This window comes from Eulemur rufifrons, chromosome 7 (genome assembly GCF_041146395.1).
Source record: "Eulemur rufifrons isolate Redbay chromosome 7, OSU_ERuf_1, whole genome shotgun sequence".
NCBI classification, from domain to species: domain Eukaryota; kingdom Metazoa; phylum Chordata; class Mammalia; order Primates; family Lemuridae; genus Eulemur; species Eulemur rufifrons.
In genome coordinates this window covers 153,500,386-153,518,722 of record NC_090989.1, presented here as the reverse complement: position 1 = coordinate 153,518,722, position 18,337 = coordinate 153,500,386, and the positions used below count along the sequence as shown (strand labels likewise).

At 47.5% G+C, this 18,337-nt stretch overlaps 1 protein-coding gene across 4 annotated transcripts; it reads right to left on the bottom strand.

Moving 5' to 3' along the window:
• Window positions 1-336: 336 nt before the first annotated feature.
• Window positions 337-16,056, bottom strand: ATRIP (ATR interacting protein). Of its 4 annotated transcripts, none has more exons than XM_069475652.1 (13): window positions 15,738-16,056; window positions 13,749-13,879; window positions 12,904-13,074; window positions 10,634-10,752; window positions 9,294-9,451; window positions 7,203-7,304; window positions 6,067-6,193; window positions 5,185-5,874; window positions 2,141-2,277; window positions 1,890-1,981; window positions 1,342-1,422; window positions 916-1,168; window positions 337-496 (listed from the first exon to the last, which is right to left on the bottom strand). In XM_069475652.1, exons 1-13 carry the CDS (start codon window positions 15,982-15,984, stop codon window positions 429-431), a joined length of 2,376 nt encoding a protein of 791 aa, XP_069331753.1. In that variant the 5' UTR covers window positions 15,985-16,056; the 3' UTR covers window positions 337-428. The 4 variants fall into 4 exon arrangements, with proteins under 4 accessions (XP_069331753.1, XP_069331754.1, XP_069331755.1 ...); XM_069475653.1 differs by having other exon boundaries at window positions 1,890-1,978; XM_069475654.1 differs by having other exon boundaries at window positions 7,203-7,298.
• Window positions 16,057-18,337: the final 2,281 nt, after the last annotated feature.

The following is an 18,337-nucleotide window of genomic DNA, read 5'->3' as shown; positions in this document are numbered from 1 at the left end:
AGGTCTCAAGCACTGCCGGGAGCCCCTGCCGTGGCCCTTTGGTGCCCACCTGGTAGCCCCACATTCCCAGGCCTTCCTGATTCAGGCCTGGGCCAAGGGCCGCCTCCTTCCCTGCCGCACAATGGTTTCTTCCCATGGCCCCAGCCCAAAGCCATGACTCAGGACAATTCCACAGGCAGGGCAGGGCTCTTTCCTCAAGGCAGATTAGTTACCATGGGGACTGGGTCTCAGCTGCAGCCAGGGACAGGAAGAAGGATCCCAGCCTCCCTGGGTCCCCTCCCACTCAGCCAAACAGATCAGACTCGGGAAACACAAGGCTGGTGTGGTCTCGGCAGGAACTGCCGGTTATTGCTTTTAATCAGTTTCAGTCGATGAAGTGAGGAAAGCAGTGGTGCTGGTGCCACCATGTGGCCAAATGCTTGCGGGCCTCAGCCACAGTCCATCTCGGGATCGTCCACATCAGTCTCCGCAGCACAGAGGTCATCCAGGGCCGCCTCTGAGCCAAAAGGAAGAGGGTCCTATGGTGAAGGCCCGAAGGTGCTGGAGACACGGGGAGGCTCCACCTCTCCTCCCCCAACGCCCGCAGGAACTAACCAGTCCCTTCTACGCCCAGGCCTTGCTCCCTCAGCTACTGCAAGCAAAGTGATACAAAGGCAATTCAGATGTGGATATTTCTGGAAAAACCGTGGCTCTGCCAGGCCAACTCAACAGATACGGGCAAAAGGCAGCCCAGTATGCTCAGAGAGGAACCAGGGCAGGCAGGAAGACAACGAAAGTGTCCTCAGTGCCAGAAATGGCTGTGGTGGCCAGAGGGCTGCTGAGGTAATGCCAGGGAGTCTGACTTGTTCCCGAGCTTCAGGGAGAGCCCACACGCAGGCTGGGTGGGGGCGGGGGGGGGCTCTCTTGCCGGCTCACCTTCACAGTCTGTCACATCAGGAAGCCCTCGAATCAGCATGCTGACCCCCGGCATCACCTGGTCATACTGATGCAGGACCTCCACGCAGTGCATGGAGAAGAGCTTGTCCTTCTGGGACAGGCTGTGCAGCAGCAGCACCGTGTCCCGCAGACACCGCACTGTCCGCTTCTGCTGGTCAGTCTCTGGGGGCCCCCCTGCCCTCCGCACTGTCAGCCACTGTCTGTGCAGCATCACCGTGAGAGCTCTGACCACCTGGTGGGGACAGAGGGCACAGACTGAGGTCTGGTCTCGCCATGTCCTGCGCCCTAACAACCTGCTCAGCCCAGGTGAGGAGGGTTGAGTCAGGCATGGGGTCCTTGCACTGGGGCACCTTACGCAACACAACTGCCATGCTGTTGGCCCCTGCCTGCCCCTGGCCTACTCACCTCCACGTTGCACTGGCAGTCGGAGCCCGTGACTGGGGAGGAGGGGCTCTGCACACCAAGCTTAGCCAGGAGCCACACGGCCTAGAATAAGAACAGATTCTGTTCCATCCTGGGCAGAACGAGACCCCAGTCATAGCAAGGGCTTTCTCAGGCTTCTCCTACAGGAGCTCCAGTTGCTTTAGCAACTGCTTATCTGCTCAAATGGGGCCAGGACGTGGTGTTGTGGGGCCTTCCCAGGCCAGACTCAGCATTGGCACCTGTGTCTCATCAACAACCCACCTGCCTCCACGCCCACCTCCAGCCACCAGGCCCCAAAGCCAGGATAGGATCAGTTATCAGGCAACTCTGCCAAGTCCTGTGACAACCTGGGGTCACCTGTATTGCATCTGTAGCGTGGAGCCCCCAAACTGAGCTTACCTCTTTAGCTCTTGATAAACTCTTGCCACTAAAATGAATTAAAGCCCTCTTTCTCCCCAAAGAAAGGAGATTCTGTGGGTTCTTAGGATGGATGGGGTGGCAGTCTCTAGAAGGGTCTCTGGAGTTTTTACCTCTTGTTCCAGCTGAAGCCACTGTGTCTCCGAGGCCACTTTGTCAGGCCTTGATGTGATGTACATGTACAGCAGCAGCAGGAGGCAGCCTTCTGAAAAGGATGCCCCACTTCTCACTCAGTGTCCCCTTCTCACCCAGGGCCTAGGCCACTAGCTGCAGAAGCCCTCAGGAGGCCCCGGGCCCCGTCCCTGCCACAACCCTTCCCTCCAGTCTGCAGGAGCAGCCCAGCCGCCTGCCCGCCCCGCTCTACCTGAATGGGAACAGAGCCGAGGAGCAAGCTCGTCGTGGTCTGCCAGGAGGGAGAGGAGCTCAACAGTCAGCAGCACGCTAGGCAGCGGCGTCTCTGGGCTGAGGCATTGTGGCAGCACCCGGAACACGCATTGGAACCTAAAAGACAGGGGCCCAGAGAGACGTGACACCCCCAACCCCAATTCCATAGTCCACCCTCATCTTTCACTAGTAACAGGAAACGAGAGCAGGGCAGTATGAAGAGGCTTGAGTCAGCCAGCTCTAGGTTCAAATGCTGGCCCAACCACCTCCTACTTGCTGTGAACAAGCGGGTGCTAACTTCCACTGCAGGGCTGCTGTGGCTTAGACAACAGGCCCTCATCTGGTACAGCATCACCCAGTAAATGGGAGATGACCCCCTGGACCTGGGATGCCTGGCCTTCACCACCCCCAGGCTCTTTCCTGTCTTTGTTCCCACACAGGGATGCGAGTCATAACTTGGGTATTAGAGAAGTATTCTGTGCCCATCAAAGGACTGGCCAGGGCTCCAGAAGTAACAAACACAGATATGGCTGTGATTGGACCTTATGAGACCACTCGTAAGGCAAGGAAGAGCATTTTCTCTACTAGTTGGAAAACAGTCTCCTCTGCTGCCAGTGTGAAAAGGTGCCCACTGTGGGGTGTGCGTGGGTGGGGGGCAGAGGGATGACTATCACCAAGAAACCCAGCCCCAAGGCAACTGCTGTTTGCTCAACCCACATATCCTGGAGCATGAGGGTCCGGCTATGTGTGTACCCTTTCTTACCTCTGCAGTGTCTTAGCACAGAGCATAGAGGGTCAAGAATATCCTTCATTGTGTCCTTAGGAAGTGAGGTCTTACTATGTGGGATGAACTCCGTTTAGAGCAAATCCTGAACAGCAGACAAGCAGCTGAATGCTCTTCTGTTGCCAGGGAATGTGGAACTTTGTGGGAAACTGGAATTTAACCTGGCTGTTACCTGGTTTCACTACTGGGCTGCAAGTGGCCCCTAACTAATCTGCTATAAGGCCCCTGAAAGTATCTGCAAAAAACCAAAACAAAACAAAAATCCTCCTTTATACAACACAGTGGTCTCCAAGTTCTTATTATTATTTTTTAATTTTTTTTTGAGACAGAGTCTCACTCTGTTACCCGGGCTAGAGTGCCCTGGCGTCAGCCTGGCTCACAGCAACCTCAAACTCCGGGGCTCAAGCAATCCTTCTGCCTCAGCCTCCCGAGTAGCTGGGACTACAGGCACGTGCCACCATGCCCGGCTAATTTTTTCTGTATATATTTTTAGTTATCCATATAATTTCTTTCTATTTTTAGTAGAGACGGGGGTCTCGCTCTTGCTCAGGCTGGTCTTGAACTCCTGAGCTCAAATGATCCAGCCTCCTCGGCCTCCCAGAGTGCTAGGATTACAGGCGTGAGCCACCGCGCCCGGCCTCCCAGTTATTTTTTGATAGCATCAGAACCTTCTTTTTAAATGAAATTTTATGCAGAGCTCCAGTATACAAAATAGGTAAGTCACGAAGTCATGCCACTTTGGTTAAAGTTGGGATGAGATCTATGTGCTCTAAAATACTAGGCCTAGGGAGACAGAGATGATCTGCTCTCAAGCCGGGGTGGGCAAGGATGTCCTTTACAAGGCCACTGAGGGACAGAAGAGACTGCAGCCTTCCTTGCTTCCTATGTCACATACTGCTTTAGAACGTCAACAACACCCCTGCGCCTAGCTTTCACTCCAAGGTGAATAGCAAGCTGCGTGGAGTGGGTTTAGCTTAAGCACTAAGGAGTTCTGAAGAGAAGCACTGAGTGGGAGACGATGTCAGAAAGAGATGGGGCAGTGGCTCAGAAGACCCACTGGGTTAACCCCCACCCCCTGCCCAGCATGCTCCCCATAGGCTTTCAGACAGTTTTCCCTGCCTCAGTTCAGGGTTTATTCACTCAGCAAACACTGAGTGCTTACAGTGAGCAGGCTCTGTGCTAGGTGTGAGGATACAGTGTGTCACACAAGCCAGTGAGTAGAAGGCATCTGGCCTGCAGTGAGCAACCATTAAATTTTTGAGTGTCCCTGTGGACAAGCTCAACAGGAATGATGGTGTGTCTACCAAGAGAATTGATAAAAACATGGTTTCTGGGATTCATTCATTTACAAACAAACAGCCGCTATGAGCTGGGCCCCTGCCGGGCACCTGGGTGATGGGTCTGCCCTTCCACCCCTCCACATCCACACTACACTACAATACTGTGTCCAGCTCTGAGCATGGACCAGATCAACCAAAAATAGTGAGATGGAAACCTGGATCCAGAAGTGTTTTTAGGAAACAGGAATGCCAAGCTCAGATATGAGATGACTTGGGATATGTCCAGCTGGTAGAGTCATTCCAACATAGGAACTGGCCTCTTGGAGGGAGACTGGATTATTGGATGAGGCTGTGGACTGGATGGCATTTATAGTTCCTCCCAATCTTGTGCCTCTGGAATCCCAAGTTAGGAATTTATGATAACAGTGTTCATTAGCAAGGTTCACTATACTACCACTTCCAACAAACCTTGAGAAAAACAAGCAACTTGAGACTCATGCTAGAGATGCGCACAATGATGACGGTCAGATGCTTCCGGCAAGGTCAGCTGAGGGGCTGCAGGCCCTCCTCACACCCTCTGCTTCCTTAGGGAACCCACTAAATTTGAATGTGGTTGTGGTACATGGTCTTCACCTGATCCACATCTCGGGTTCAGAGGCCTCTTGGTTCAGCTTTTGTCCTGGGGCAGGATCCTCCTCCCTACTGGCTAACAGCCTCCTTTTATCACGAGTGCCTTTTGCTTACCTGTTGTTCAGAGGCAGAATGAAACCAAATAAACCACTTTCTTGGTTCTCCTAACACCTGGCCCCATTTCCCATCACTTCAGAATTCCTGGAACCAAGCCTTAGAACTGACTAGTGTAGATAAGTCAAGATGTGAGCAAAGTACAGGGCCACAGGTTAAACTTTAAAAGGTCAGTAAAGACCCACAAAGAATCATGACTCCTGTGCTGCTTTATACCTGGGCAAGAAATCAGAGGAAGTGTTTTCGGCTAATTTCACCAAAACTTTCAGGCACTGGCTCAGGATGCTGGCTTGAAGGTGACCTGTTGCTGCAGAAGAGAAAGCCAATAGATGAAGAAGCATCTTCAACAGTGGATGCTGTCCTTGTTCATCAGCAACACCCCTGGGGGCTGAGGTCATATCTCCACGACTATGTCTGTGAACCAGGCTCCCGTTTCCTTCCCCAGCAGCAGAATCCGCCCCCACTCCTGACAGTAATAGGCAGACGACTGCTCCGCTGTGACACACCAGGTGCTGAAGAATGCTAAGTGAAGCCACAGAGAAGCCTTCCAGGTTGCAAATTGAATCCTCAGGGCTGGCCTCTACCCCAGAGCTCATGCAGGAGGAATGTGTCGGTAAGTCCCCAGGTGCTCCACTTCTCTTAGCTGCTGCCAAATCCTGCAGAGCCTGGCAGTGTAAGCCGATGAAGAACTGTATAAGGGGGAGGAAATGCACGGCTCCAGGAAGCTGGCAGAGCGGGAAGGCCCTTCTGCCTTCCTCTGCTGGGTCTCCGTCACATGAGCCTTCATTCCTGGCAACTAGATTAAGTCCAGTGAATGCCATGTTCTGTGCTTCTCTCAGGGCCGAGAGGGAAAATGACCCATCATGAGAACCTGTGGTCCTGAGGCCTGAAATCCCAGCCAAGGTACTGGCAACAAACACAAAAGAAAATAGGTAAGTGTGGGATGGAGATAAGGTCATAGGCCACAGATAGCTTCTCTGCCAAATTCTCTAGGCTCCCTGCCCATCTCACAGACCTCCCAGGCTGGCCAAGGCCAGAAAGGGACTTGCTTCCTAGAAACTCCTTCCCAAACAAGCTTTCCAGGAGTTTTATGCTTACCTGCCAAACCCTGGTGGCTGCAAGATGCCAGTAGGAGACTCAGAACAACTGCTCAGGAGGTGGCAAAGACCTAGGGATGACCCTGGGATCAAAGGCTGCTTCAGGAGCAGGTTTATCAAAATGGAACCTGCAGAAGACAAGGTGACTCTACAAGGTTCTGACATGGGAGACCTTTTCTTTTTTTTTTTGAGACAGGGTCTTGCTCTGTTGCCCTGGGTAGAGTGCAGTGGTGTCATCATAGCTCACTGCAACCTCCAACTCCTGGGCTCAAGCAATCCTCCTGCCTCAGCCTCCTGAGTAGCTGAGACTACAGGTGCACGCCACCATGCCTGGATAATTTTTTTATTTTTGGTAAAGACGGGGTCTTGCTCTTGCTCAGGCTGGTCTCAAACTCCTGACTTCAAGCAATCCTCCCACCTTGGCCTCCCTGAGTGCTAGGATTATAGGGGTGAGCCACCACGCATGGCCATGGGAGACCTTTTCTATGGCCTCAGAAGGAAAAGGTGAGGGTTTCTTGGATGCCAACTGTCCTCTAAGCTGCCATTAAGCCCTGTTAAGATGCCTGTGGGTGGCCGGGCGTGGTGGCTCACGCCTGTGATCCTGGCCCTCTGGGAGGCTGAGATGGGTGGATCATTTGAGCTCAGGAATTCGAGACCAGCCTGAGCAAGAGCGAGACCCCAGCTCTACTAACAAAATAGAAATTAGCTGGACAACTAAAAATATATAGAAAAATTAGCCAGGCATGGTGGTGCATGCCTGTAGTCCCAGCTACTTGGGAGGCTGAGGCAGGAGAATCGCTTGAGCCCAGGAGTTTGAGGTTGCTGTGAGCTAGGCTGACGCCACGGCATTCTAGCCTGGGCAACAGAGTGAGACTCTGTCTCAAAAAAAAAAAAAAAAAAAAAAAAAAAGATGCCTGTGGGTACAGAAGGCTCTGGGACATACTTGCTCTTGGCCCTTTTCATTTTATAAAGTCTTCTGCTTAAGTCATAGACGTCCACTTCCCTAGACTCTCTGAAGGACTGCCTGGGCCACTGATTCTCAGAGCCCCAGACGGTTCCCCAGGCAATTCCACTCGATATCACAGAGGACAACTGGAGCCATGCAGGCCCCTGTAGGAGAAGCATGGATTCTGGTACCTTGAGTGTTTGATCTTTGCCTCCAGCTGTCAACAAAGCTTTTCTGGGACTCTTCTTGCTTTATCTGGTTACCTCTGAGACTGTAGGTCTTATTATCTGAAACTAGATAAAATGTGAATCAAAACTTGACCACAAAAGCACAGGCATATCAGAAACTCTTACATGTAATGATTTTAAAACATAGATTGTTTTACGTCTTCAACCTTGGACCAAAACAAGAGCCAAAGTAGCTCAAGAGCCCTTGCATCTTTTACCATCCTCATGTAAAATAAGAACTCATACAAGGAAAGGAAAAGAAAATTAAGCTGTTTGCCTCTCTTCAAAATGAAGCAATTAGACAAAAACAATAACCACTAACATTTATATGGTGTTTATTATATGCCCGACACTGTTCTAAGAGCCTTACACATATAAGCTCATTCGTTCCTCACAGCAATCCTACAAGGAGTTGTTATCATTAGCTCTGTTTTACATATAGGGAAACTGAGGCAAAGAGGTTAAGGGACTTGCCCAAAGCACATAAGCCAGTAAGCAGTATGATTGGGACTCCCAGGCTGTTGGGCTCTATTGCCTGCTTGTTACACTACTCCACACTGCTCCTTTAGTTGCTAGACGCCAAAAATATGAGTGGCCTGTGGTTTCTCAGAAGTGGCATGATGGCCAATGATGTGAAAAAGCTAACGGTGGGAAGACAGTCACTATATCTGAATTATAAGATAAACCAGCACAGCAGTGTCTCAGAGTGAAAACCTATTAATGTTAGATTGCCTCACTACAGAAAGCAACAGTATTCCCTCAGTTCGGACTAAGTTATACAAACGCAAGGCTGGACTATGAAAGGAACACAGGTCCCTGCATACTAGTTATGTTTCTGGAATGGTCAATTGATGCTGCCTGTGATGGTTTTAAAATATGCCCAGGCTGAGCATGGTGGCTCATACCTGTAATCCCAGTACTTTGGGGAGCTGAGATGGGGAGATCACTTGAAGCCAGGAGTTTGAGACCAGTCTGGGCAAAACAGCAAGACACCCCCCACCCCCCGTCTCTTATAAAAAATAAGAAAAATTAGCCAGGTGCGGTGGCACATACCCACCTTATAGTCCTAGCCACTTGGGAGGCTGAGGCATGAGGATCACTTGAGCCCAGGAGTTCAAGGCTGCAGTGAGCTATGATTGTGGCACTGCACTCTATCCTCGGTGACAGAGTGAGACCCTGTCTCTTAAGAAAAAAAAAAGCCAGGCACGGTGGCTCATGCCTGTAATCCTAGCACTCTAGGAGGCCGAGGTGGAAGGATTGCTTGAGGTCAGGAGTTTGAGACCAGCCTGAGCAAGAGCGAGACCCCGTCTCTACTAAAAATAGAAGAAATTAGCTGGACAATGAAAAATATATAGAAAATATTAGCCGGGCATGGTGGCGCATACCTGTAGTCTCAGCTACTCGGGAGGCTGAGGCAGGAGGATCACTTGAGCCCAGGGGTTTGAGGTTGCTGTGAGCTAGGCTGACGCCACAGCATTCACTCTAGCCTGGGCAACAAAGTGAGACTCTGTCTCAAAAAAACAAAACAAAACAAAACAAAAAAACAAAAAAAAACCCCACAAAACCACGAAAAAAAAAACAACCCGCAAATTCTTTGATACACCTCCCTTCAAAAGGTGCAGCCTAGTTTCCTTCCCCTGGAATGCGGCCCAGACTGAGTAATTTGCTTCTAACAAATAGCACGTGGCAAAAGTGATGCTATGTGACTTCTGAGGCTAGGCCATGAAAAGGATAGCTTTTGCCTGGCTCGCTCTGGGTTTGCAAGCTCTAGAGGAAGCCATTCACTAGGTTATGAGGATACTCAGTAGCCCTGTGGAGAGGCTACTGCGTATCCTCTTGTGGAGAGGAATTAAACTGCCAGCTACACGAGTAAGCCACCTTGAAATGCATCTGCCAGCCTCCATTAAGCTGCCAGTGATACCAGTCCCCAGAGATAACCTGAACCCCACTGGGCCCCGTCAGAATTGCTGATCCACAGCAATTAGGAGAAAATAATTATTGTTGTTTTAAACCCTAAGTTTGGGTAGTTTGTTATATAGCAATAGACTGACTTACCCTCTCTGCCCACAAGAGGCTTGTATCCTGGCTCTGTCTGGCAGGGGTGGGGAAGGGACATGTTAGCACTAAAAGACTCCTTTGTAGGAAAAGATGTTTTTCCAAATTGTGGAGAACATGCTTCTGGCTTTATAACCACAGAAGGACTTTTCCTAGGACTGGAGAAAGTTAACTATGAAAGGAAAATAATGATTCTGCTAAAACCACTTAAAATACTGGGTTATAAAACTTCTAACAAACTTTAAACTTTTCACGTCTAAGTGTTTCAATCAAAGATTTTATTTATTACACACCTCTCATTCTTTGTCAGGACAGCAGTGCAAAATTCCAGGCATTTTGATCCCAATTATTGAAAAAATTTTCCGTTTATTACCATATTTTTCTACTCACCCCAAAATACTGGCCATACTTCCTTTACTATTTCCAATTCCATCAAAACATCTTTACAAAAAAAAAAAAATCTTTACAGTGTTGGAATAACCAATTTTTAATAGTGACAGACTGAATCCAAAGACTTTCAACAGAAAGAGGCTTTATCAAAATAAATAAATATTAACATTTTGATAAACCTATTAGAAGGTATACTGAAAACTGAGTAAGTTCTTCAGTGCCAACATCTTTGTGTTACAGAAGCAGTCTTAATGCTCTGATCTGATCATACACTGCTGAGACCTTTCTGTTACTGATGTGTTAAGAGCACTCCCTCAGCTCTCTTGTCTTATATGGACTACACAAGACATGGAGAGTTCAATTTCACACTCTGCCCATTATGAGTAAAGGTAGTAGAATGTTCAATACCAGAAAAAGATGTCCTGACTGACACGGTTCAAATTTCAAGGCTGACACTGATAGTGCCAGACTTGTCTTGCAGGCAGAGGGTAAGACACAGACCATTAACAAACTGCGCACATGTGGCAGTAGAAGAGAGGGCTGTTGGGACAAAGGTCCCAGGACAGCAAATCAAAAAAAATATTGCAAGTAGCTGGAACTGAAATACACTCATATTTGCGGCAAAATCTGTTATGTTAAACAAGCTACATCAAAATGAAGACTGGCCCACCCCCAAATTTGGAGATCACCTTTCCAGCCTTTTCTAGTCCTAAGGAACTGTGTTTATAAGGTGCCCCACAGAGGAGGTACTTCTAGAGTACAGGCCTTTATGCCGTGATGCCTCAAACCATTCAAGTTTAAACCAAACCACCTTGAATCCTTCAGCAAAGAGGATCTCTGCCTAGATTGCAGAGTTTAAACAACCTTCATTAAGAACTAGTCTGACACTGTAATACAGCCTTTTTATTAAACAATGCAAAACTGAACTACCCCTCCAGCACCATCATTACCTGACATGGGAAATGGAGGGAGCAACCAGTTTATTTGCTCGTTCGCTGCTCTGAAGCTTTGTCCTTAATTCATTCATCTCGGCATCTTTAAACTGGAGTTCTGACTGCAATGATTGGAGCTGGAAGGCAAAAGAAACATACTTGTAGTGGCCCCATCATATACACAAAAATATCTCTAGGCTTCAAAATCCCAAGCTAGTGAAGGAAAAACAATGAAAAATACATATGAAGGTTTGCTGTGGGGCCAGGCATGGTGGCTCATGCCTGTAATCCTAGCACTCTGGGGGCTGAGGTGGGAGGATTGCCTGAGGTCAGGAGTTCGAGACCAGCCTGAGCAAGAGTGAGACCACTGTCTCTACTAAAACTAGAAAAAAATTAGCCAGGCATCATGGTGCACACCTGTATTCCCAGCTACTCAGGAGGCTGAGGCAAGAGGATTGCTTGAGCTCAGGAGTTTGAGGTTGCAGTAAGATATGATGATGCCACTGCACTCCAGCCCAGGCAACACAGCAAGACTATCTCCAAAAAAAAAAAGGTTTGCTGAAGACTGAGCGCGGTGGCTCACGACTGTAATCCCAGCACTCTGGGGAGGCCGAGGTGGGAGGATCACTTGAGTGCAGGAGTCCAGCCTGGGTGACAGAGTGAGATGACCCTGTCTCTAAGGGGGCAAGGGGAGAAGTCTGCTGTGATATAAATGTCCTAAAATATCTGACATTAGCTTTCTTCATAATGACAGCATGGTACTCTAGAAAGATATTTGACTCTATTGTGAGCATTAAAATATTAGCCCCACCATTTACTTAGCCTCTCTGAATCTATAATTTAAATACCTGGCTTCATCATGGTTAGGGGGATTAAGTAGAACAATGAATGTAACATGTCCAGCATAGAGCTTGGCAAGGTGCCATATCTCAGCAATAACATTTGACCTTTTAATGAACATAGTGGTGCACAATTCCAGGTCTTCTTGAAAAGTTTGGGCGGAGTATTTGGAATAGTTTTACCGAAACCCTGTACAATATAGAGAGACCTGCTGCTCTGGCCTCCAAGGGCTACAGCCAATAGTAACTGCCATCATTCTCCAAGCACACTCTGTCCCAGGCACAGCACCTCACATAGTAAGTGCAGGAACGTTTGAGTCTCCCCACCTTTCTAGTTATTTCTTGAAACAGATAAGGGAAATGAGTCATGGAGGTTAGGTCATTACCTGGAGATCACCACTTCTGTGTGACGAAGCCTAGATGTCTGACTGCAAATTCCTTGCTCTTCATAACTTATATGGAAAGTCAACTACTGCTATTAGTGCTGGGCACAGGTAAGTGCTTATTTAGAGTTTGCTGAATGCAGTAATAAGAGAATAAGACCCCATATCCTTGAGATCGAAGCATGGGGAAGCACTGAAGGACAGTGGTGGTATGTATGGGAAACCTACTGTTTTTCTTCCCAGAACAGCATCTCCCCCTCCTTGGAAACAATCATTTCCCTATTTCTGACAACATGGCTTGAATGGGAGCTGTCATCTCTTTGGTTATAGCAACTGGTCCAGGGACAGGCATCTAATTTAAGTTAGAACAATCAGAGCCTTCCTCAGAATTTTAAAACTTGAAATGAAGGAGCCCAAGTCTTAACTGTGCTCTGGAGTTATAAAATATGAGCGCACAACCTTCTAGAGAAAACATCCTCTTTCGTAAGGATGGAGCCTATCTATAGCAGAGAAAATAAAAACGTGTCCTGAAAAGGTTTAAGTCATTCAAGGCCCCAGCACATCTGTTTTTCCCAGACTTGATCATGGAAGTCAATATGTTTCCTTTTGGCATAAGCTACGTCAGTTGAATTTATTTTTTATTTTTTTAGAGACAGGTCTCGCTATGTAGCCCAGGCTGGTCTTGAACTCCTGGCCTCAAGCGATCCTCCTGCCTCAGCCTCCTGAGTTGCTGGGATTACAGGGGTGAGCCACTGTGCCTGGCTCAATTAAGTTTCTGATTTACCAAAAGGGCCCTAATTTAAACCTGTTTCTAGAAAGTCTAAGCTAGTAATTTATTCCTGACAAGATCAACTATGACAGCAAAGCAGAGTTTCATCTAAGTCCTTTTCCAAACCACATGCAGACCCTGGAAGAAAAGTACATGGCGATTAGCTGATAGCAGAAAGTATTTAAGAAAAACAACTGTTGAAATCTCCCCAGAAGATTTATAGGCAACATTGCACATTGCTTCTAATGGAACTCAGCAGGCAAAGCCATAACATGCAAAACAAATGCTCTGGGTCACCTTTTTGGAGAACTCCTTTTCTTTGTCACTGAGTGCCTGGGTTTTCTCTTGCTCAAGAAGAAAATGTGATCTTCTTTGTTCCTCTAGAATGGATTCTGTCTGGTGCAGTGAGTCCCGCAAAATTTTAATTTCTCCATTCTTAATGAGGACTTTTTCTTCCATTGCCTTCAGCTGCAAATCCCAAATTTATCTTGTGAAAAGTTTGTAAGGGAAAATTACTTATGTACTTTATTTTAATATGTAACTGGGGAGATGGAGAAAGCATAGAAAAAACAAGTCCTATAGACCAACAAGTGCTCAAAATATATCTGTACCAACCAGATGTCACCATGGTCTGCTAGGCTTGTTCATGGGACAGCCTATATTTAAGATAGCTTAAAGATACACTTGTCACACTCATATGCAAATTCTTTAGGCTCTATGAGGCATTTAAGAGTCTGGGTCACACACTTCACAGAATTAAAATTCCACATTATCTTCTTGGTTTTCTTAGGGACCTACAGATGGTCATATGAAGGATGTCTGTTTTCTTGCAAAACTGCTAATGAAAATAGCAACCATTACGATGTTGTGTTCCTCATATAAAGATAAGTGCTATAAATTCATCTCAGTGTCAAAACAGATTGTATTTCTTTTTGGGTCTGGCATACAGTGTTTTTTCCTTGCCTTGGCTGTTACAAAGCTCATTATTTCGTTCCTTTAAGCCTAAGTTTTCTGGCTTTCTTTCCCCAGGCTTCTCTCATTTCATGGGGATAAATCTAGATTATTGTTTTAAACCTTTTATATATTTCATTGTACAATGAATAAGTGAAATGAATTAGTTACAAAAACCACAAATCACTTACCTTTTCTTTAAGTTCTTTGTATTGTGCCTGAAGTACCTCTAATTCGAAATTATCGTTAACTGGAACACCTTCTCTGTTTTTCCCCGCAGGATTTTTTGACATCCCATCTAATCTGTGGACCTTATGAATACCTGTAAAAAACAGTTCCCATATACCTTTCAGGACTCAACATTTTCCCATGTTTGCCAGAAAATGCTGAAAAGAATCACTCTTGAAAACAAAGTAGAGAAAGATGTAGTAAGCAATATAGGTATTTTCCAACCTAAGAACATGATTCAAGCTCATAAATGATCTTTTAGAGATGCTATCACCCTCACCCCATTCCTCACCCCAATTTTAAGAGTCTCATCTAAAGGGTAAAAGGCGATGTGGAGATCTCACCAGCCAGAACTCAGTGATCTATGTTCAACAATATTTACTGGGCACCTACAATACACCAAGCATGATATTAGTCTCTAACGGTACAATGTAATAGTGAACAAAATAGATACAGTCCTTGCTTATAGGACATTTAACAAATACATAAATAACTGTAAAATTACAACCGTGACAACAGCTGCAGAGGAGAACAAATACAGGGAAGCCTATAATAGGGCAATCTGATCCAAGTGGAATGACTGGAACATTAGTTTTCCCCTAAGGAAGACTTGAATGAGGTGAGAGCTGAAGGACAAGCAGGAATCAATCAGATGAGTGGAGATGAACGGATGGAAAGAACACTCAGTGTATAAGAAAGAACAAGGTACAAAGTTCCTGTATTGTAAGGAAGCAGAGAGAATTCAAAGAATGAAGCAAAGTTAGTGTGGCTAGAACCCAGAGAGTAAGAAAGAGCCAGACCAGGCTGGGCCTTGCAGGCCATATTAAGGATTTTGGTCTTTATACTAGAAGCAGTGGGAAGTCATTAAAGGACTTTCAGTAAGGATGTTCACATGTATCTGTGTGAGACACAGCCAGATTTTAGTTTGAAAAACATCGGCATGAAGTCTGACTTGTGGGGAGTGAAGACTGAAAATGGGGAGCCAATTTTGCAGACTACTGTCCAGGGGAGGAATCATGGTAGCAAAGATCAGGGAGTTGGTAGACATGATGCAAATAGGATGGATTTCAGAGATGGATTAAGAAGGTAAAGTTGACAGAATTTGGAAAGGAATTAGACGTAGGGTCAAGGAAAGGGGAATAGTTGCCTTGCGCCACTGGATGGAGAGTGGTGCTAGTCATTGTCTTGTGGAACATTTGATCATCAACCAGTGTTTTCTGGAGATGCTGAAGGAGGACTGGGTTTCCAGGAAATGATTGTGTTAACTTTAAGATACCTTGAGATATCCAAGTACAGATGCAAGGTGCCCTCAAAACCTTTCCCTTCTGGGAGCCCCATAAGATTTCACTCATTACCCAACTAGAGTGTAAGCTCCATGTAGGAAGGAGTTTTTGTATTTTGGTGATTGCTACGTCTACTGCAGTTCTTAACATTTGGGCCCCTAGCAGTTTACTGGATGTATAAAAGAATACATTTCTTTCATTTCTTTCCTGTGCCAGGCCCCTTCCATGCTCACACTGTCCAAGGAGAACAGTGGGCTTCATAAGATCTAAAGCTTCCCAAACCTGTCACAAGAATGGGTCCCCATGCATAGACAGTGATGGTTCTGATGGTGGTGTGTTGCATCGGTTGTGTTCCAAGGATCTCTGCGCTTAGAGCCAAGAACCGAGTGGCCTAAACTTTAGAAAATAAAGTGAAATGCCAACCTAGCTTTCGGTATTTATATGGCTTTTTGACATTCCTGATACATTTCTCCCCCAGATCAAATGACCTTTTGGAACACAACCTCTGCTTAAATCAGGGTGTTCCTATGTTTTAAAAAGGTGAAAGCGCACCATCGGTGCATGACACCGGGACAGAGCTGGCCATGGGGGTTCTGAAGCCACAGCCTTCAAGGGGATCAGTCGTGGTCTGCAACACCCTCCAGGGAAAAGGCCTCGAGGAGCACTCACTGGACACGTCCCCAGCCGCCGCAGGGCACTGGCTCAGGGCCTGTGACGCAAGGGTGTCGAGCTCTTCCAGGTCGTCAGCAGTGAAGTCCTCGTGCGCGCCGAACGGGTCTTCGGGATCCGGCGCGGAGGCTGCGGGGAAGCCCCGAGCCCGCTTGCTCGGGGGGAGCCCAATCTCGGGCGGCGGGCCAGGGCGAGGTGCCGGGGGCTCACTCCGCCTCCTGCTGCCCGGCGCGGGAGTCCCAGCCATGCCTCCCGCTCGCCCCAAGTACCAGAGGGCACTGAGCCCGACAGTAGCGCCGCGAGACCAGAGGGCCGAGAGCCGGACCAACCGCCCGCGAGCCGCTGATCACCTAGGCCGCTAGTGCCCCGCCCCCGAGCACACAGGCCAATCAGCTGCCAGCCGACGGGCGCCAAGGATGACACACATCCGAGCGCGCCGCCCCGCCCAGCCGAGTCCGTGCCTGTCTAGGTTGTGCCCCGCCCCTCTCGTCCTTTCGGGGCCAGCGCGAGGATTCAGTACAGCTGCTGAGGGTGATCCCAGTACAGCTGCGGGGTGATCCCAGTTACCCTGGATGCGGTTCCGAGGTGCGCCCCCTCTCTATCACTCCGTGGAGTACAGAACCGCGCGGGAGCAGTTTGCCCTGACGTTCTCACGTGTTGTGTTTGAGTTGAGGCAGGCAGCATTCAGGGATCTGGTCTCCGTGGCCTCGCTGTCCTCCCGCCAGACCCACCTCTCAGATACCCTAAGTCTCTCTTGGGAAGGAAGCTGGGAGAGTGGGGTTGGGCGGGGAGTATGAATAGAGCTGTTGTGAGCAGACATCTTCGAGAACAGTAAATGTTTGAAATGTGTGCATTTGAGGTAGATCTGGGGAGGAGGAAAGTGCAAGGAGTGATGCTGAGAAAGGCGTGCCTGTGTGGGAGGGTGTGGGAACTGCTTGGGCTGTTAACATTCATTCCTCTGAAAGTGCTGGAATATTTTTGTCCTAAGCTCTGGTTCTATAGAGATGAATGAGGCTCAGGTTAAGGAATACCTGCTGTAAGTGGCACCTGGGCTGTCCTACAGGTTAAATGAAACTTAGCAAGATAAAGAAAGGGGTTGGAGGCCTGAGCAATAGACTACTCAGATGAGAATTCAAGACTTGAAAGGGAGACCACACAAGTGCTAGGTAAGAGTTACCTATGGCCAAGAGAGAAGGTAAGACTTCACTGAGGAGCAGGGATTTGAACTGGACTTGAGAGCCTGACAGGATTTTATTGTGCAGCAGTAGTGTGCAAAAGAGTTAGCAGCAATAGGGAATTGACATTGGAGGTTAACAGGAACAAGACTCATCGCTTCTCGGCCTTTTGGCTAAGATCAGGTTGTAGGAACAAGACTCGTGGTTGTGTGCTCAGTGCCAAATTTAGCCTGTGAGTGACCTGTGAATGTTTGTGAAGGCACTAAATAAAAGGGAGATTGCTGTCAGGGCCTAGAATGCCTAAGGAGTTAAGAGTTTTTTTTTTTTTTTAAAGCAACTGGTAGGTTCCCTCAGATAGGTGCCCAAAGGTTGAATGCTTAATTGCTGCAGGTCTCTGGTCCTGGAAAGAGACAAGATTGTTCATTCGTCAGGACGGATTAGGTTCCTCCAAGTAAAAGAGCGGTAATTTGTTCTCAGGAGCAGTGTGCTTACTGGTTCTCAGAAGGGTTTAGTAGCACAGGGATGGGTGCCAGCTGGCAGTGCCCCACAGGGAATGCCTAAAGCCCAAAGAAGGTGCTGCTGGCTGTGTACCTTTCTGGAGAGGAACAAAGCAGGCACAGGCTGTTTATTTGTTAACATCCAGTACGTTATCTAGTCATAAAACAGGTTTCAATCTATAAAACCTTTTCCAGTTTTGGTTTAGCAAAGTCTCAGAATGGGTCTAGAGCCCTTTTTGAAAATACATCCTCAGAGAAAGGGTAGCATTATTAGTACTATTTGCGTAGTTCTGTCAAAGGTCTGGAAGGGAAATCCAGACTTGTGCCTCTGAAATGTTTCAATAAGTACACATTTAGCATACCTTGTGGATGATCTCTGTCCTCTACGTGTAAGTCAGGAGAAAAAAATGAAACAGGGTAAGAGATACTGGAACTACTATTTTATGTAGTGATCAGGGAAAAACTTGCTACTGAGACACTGGTTTCATTTCTCTAAAGGAAGGGAGGGAATGGTGTGTCCAATATCTAGAAGTGTGTAGGCAGAAGAGTTGGTGAAAACACATGAAGCAGGAGCTTGCCTGAAATGCAGACCATCGTGGCTGAAGATGGATGAGGGGGATGAATAGTAGTTATCAGAGGGAAGGGAGTGGGATTCAGATCCTTTAGGGCCTCACTGGTGATAATAAAGACTTTGACTTTTACTCTAGAAAGCCAATGAAGAATTCTTGAGCCAAGGAGAGAAAGTACGGTTTAGCAAGACACACTGGGTCTGAGTGAAGATTAGACTGCAGGGGAAGCAAGGGTAGGGGCAGGAAGATCAATTTGGAAGTGATTACAATAATCCAGGTGAAGGATTATAGGATTATGGTGGGATGGTATTGGGAGGAATATGAAGAGGCCAGATTTTATTTTGCTGATGAATTGAATG

Coding starts and splice junctions, on each gene's coding strand:
- ATRIP (XM_069475652.1), bottom strand. CDS start 15,984: ATGGCTGGGACTCCCGCGCCGGGCAGCAGGAGGCGGAGTGAGCCCCCG. Junction 9,452..10,633: donor CCCTCCATTTCCCATGTCAG/GTAATGATGGTG, acceptor AACTTTCTCCAG/TCCTAGGAAAAGTCCTTCTG. Junction 5,875..6,066: donor CAGCCACCAGGGTTTGGCAG/GTAAGCATAAAA, acceptor GTTTGTTGCCAG/TACCTTGGCTGGGATTTCAG.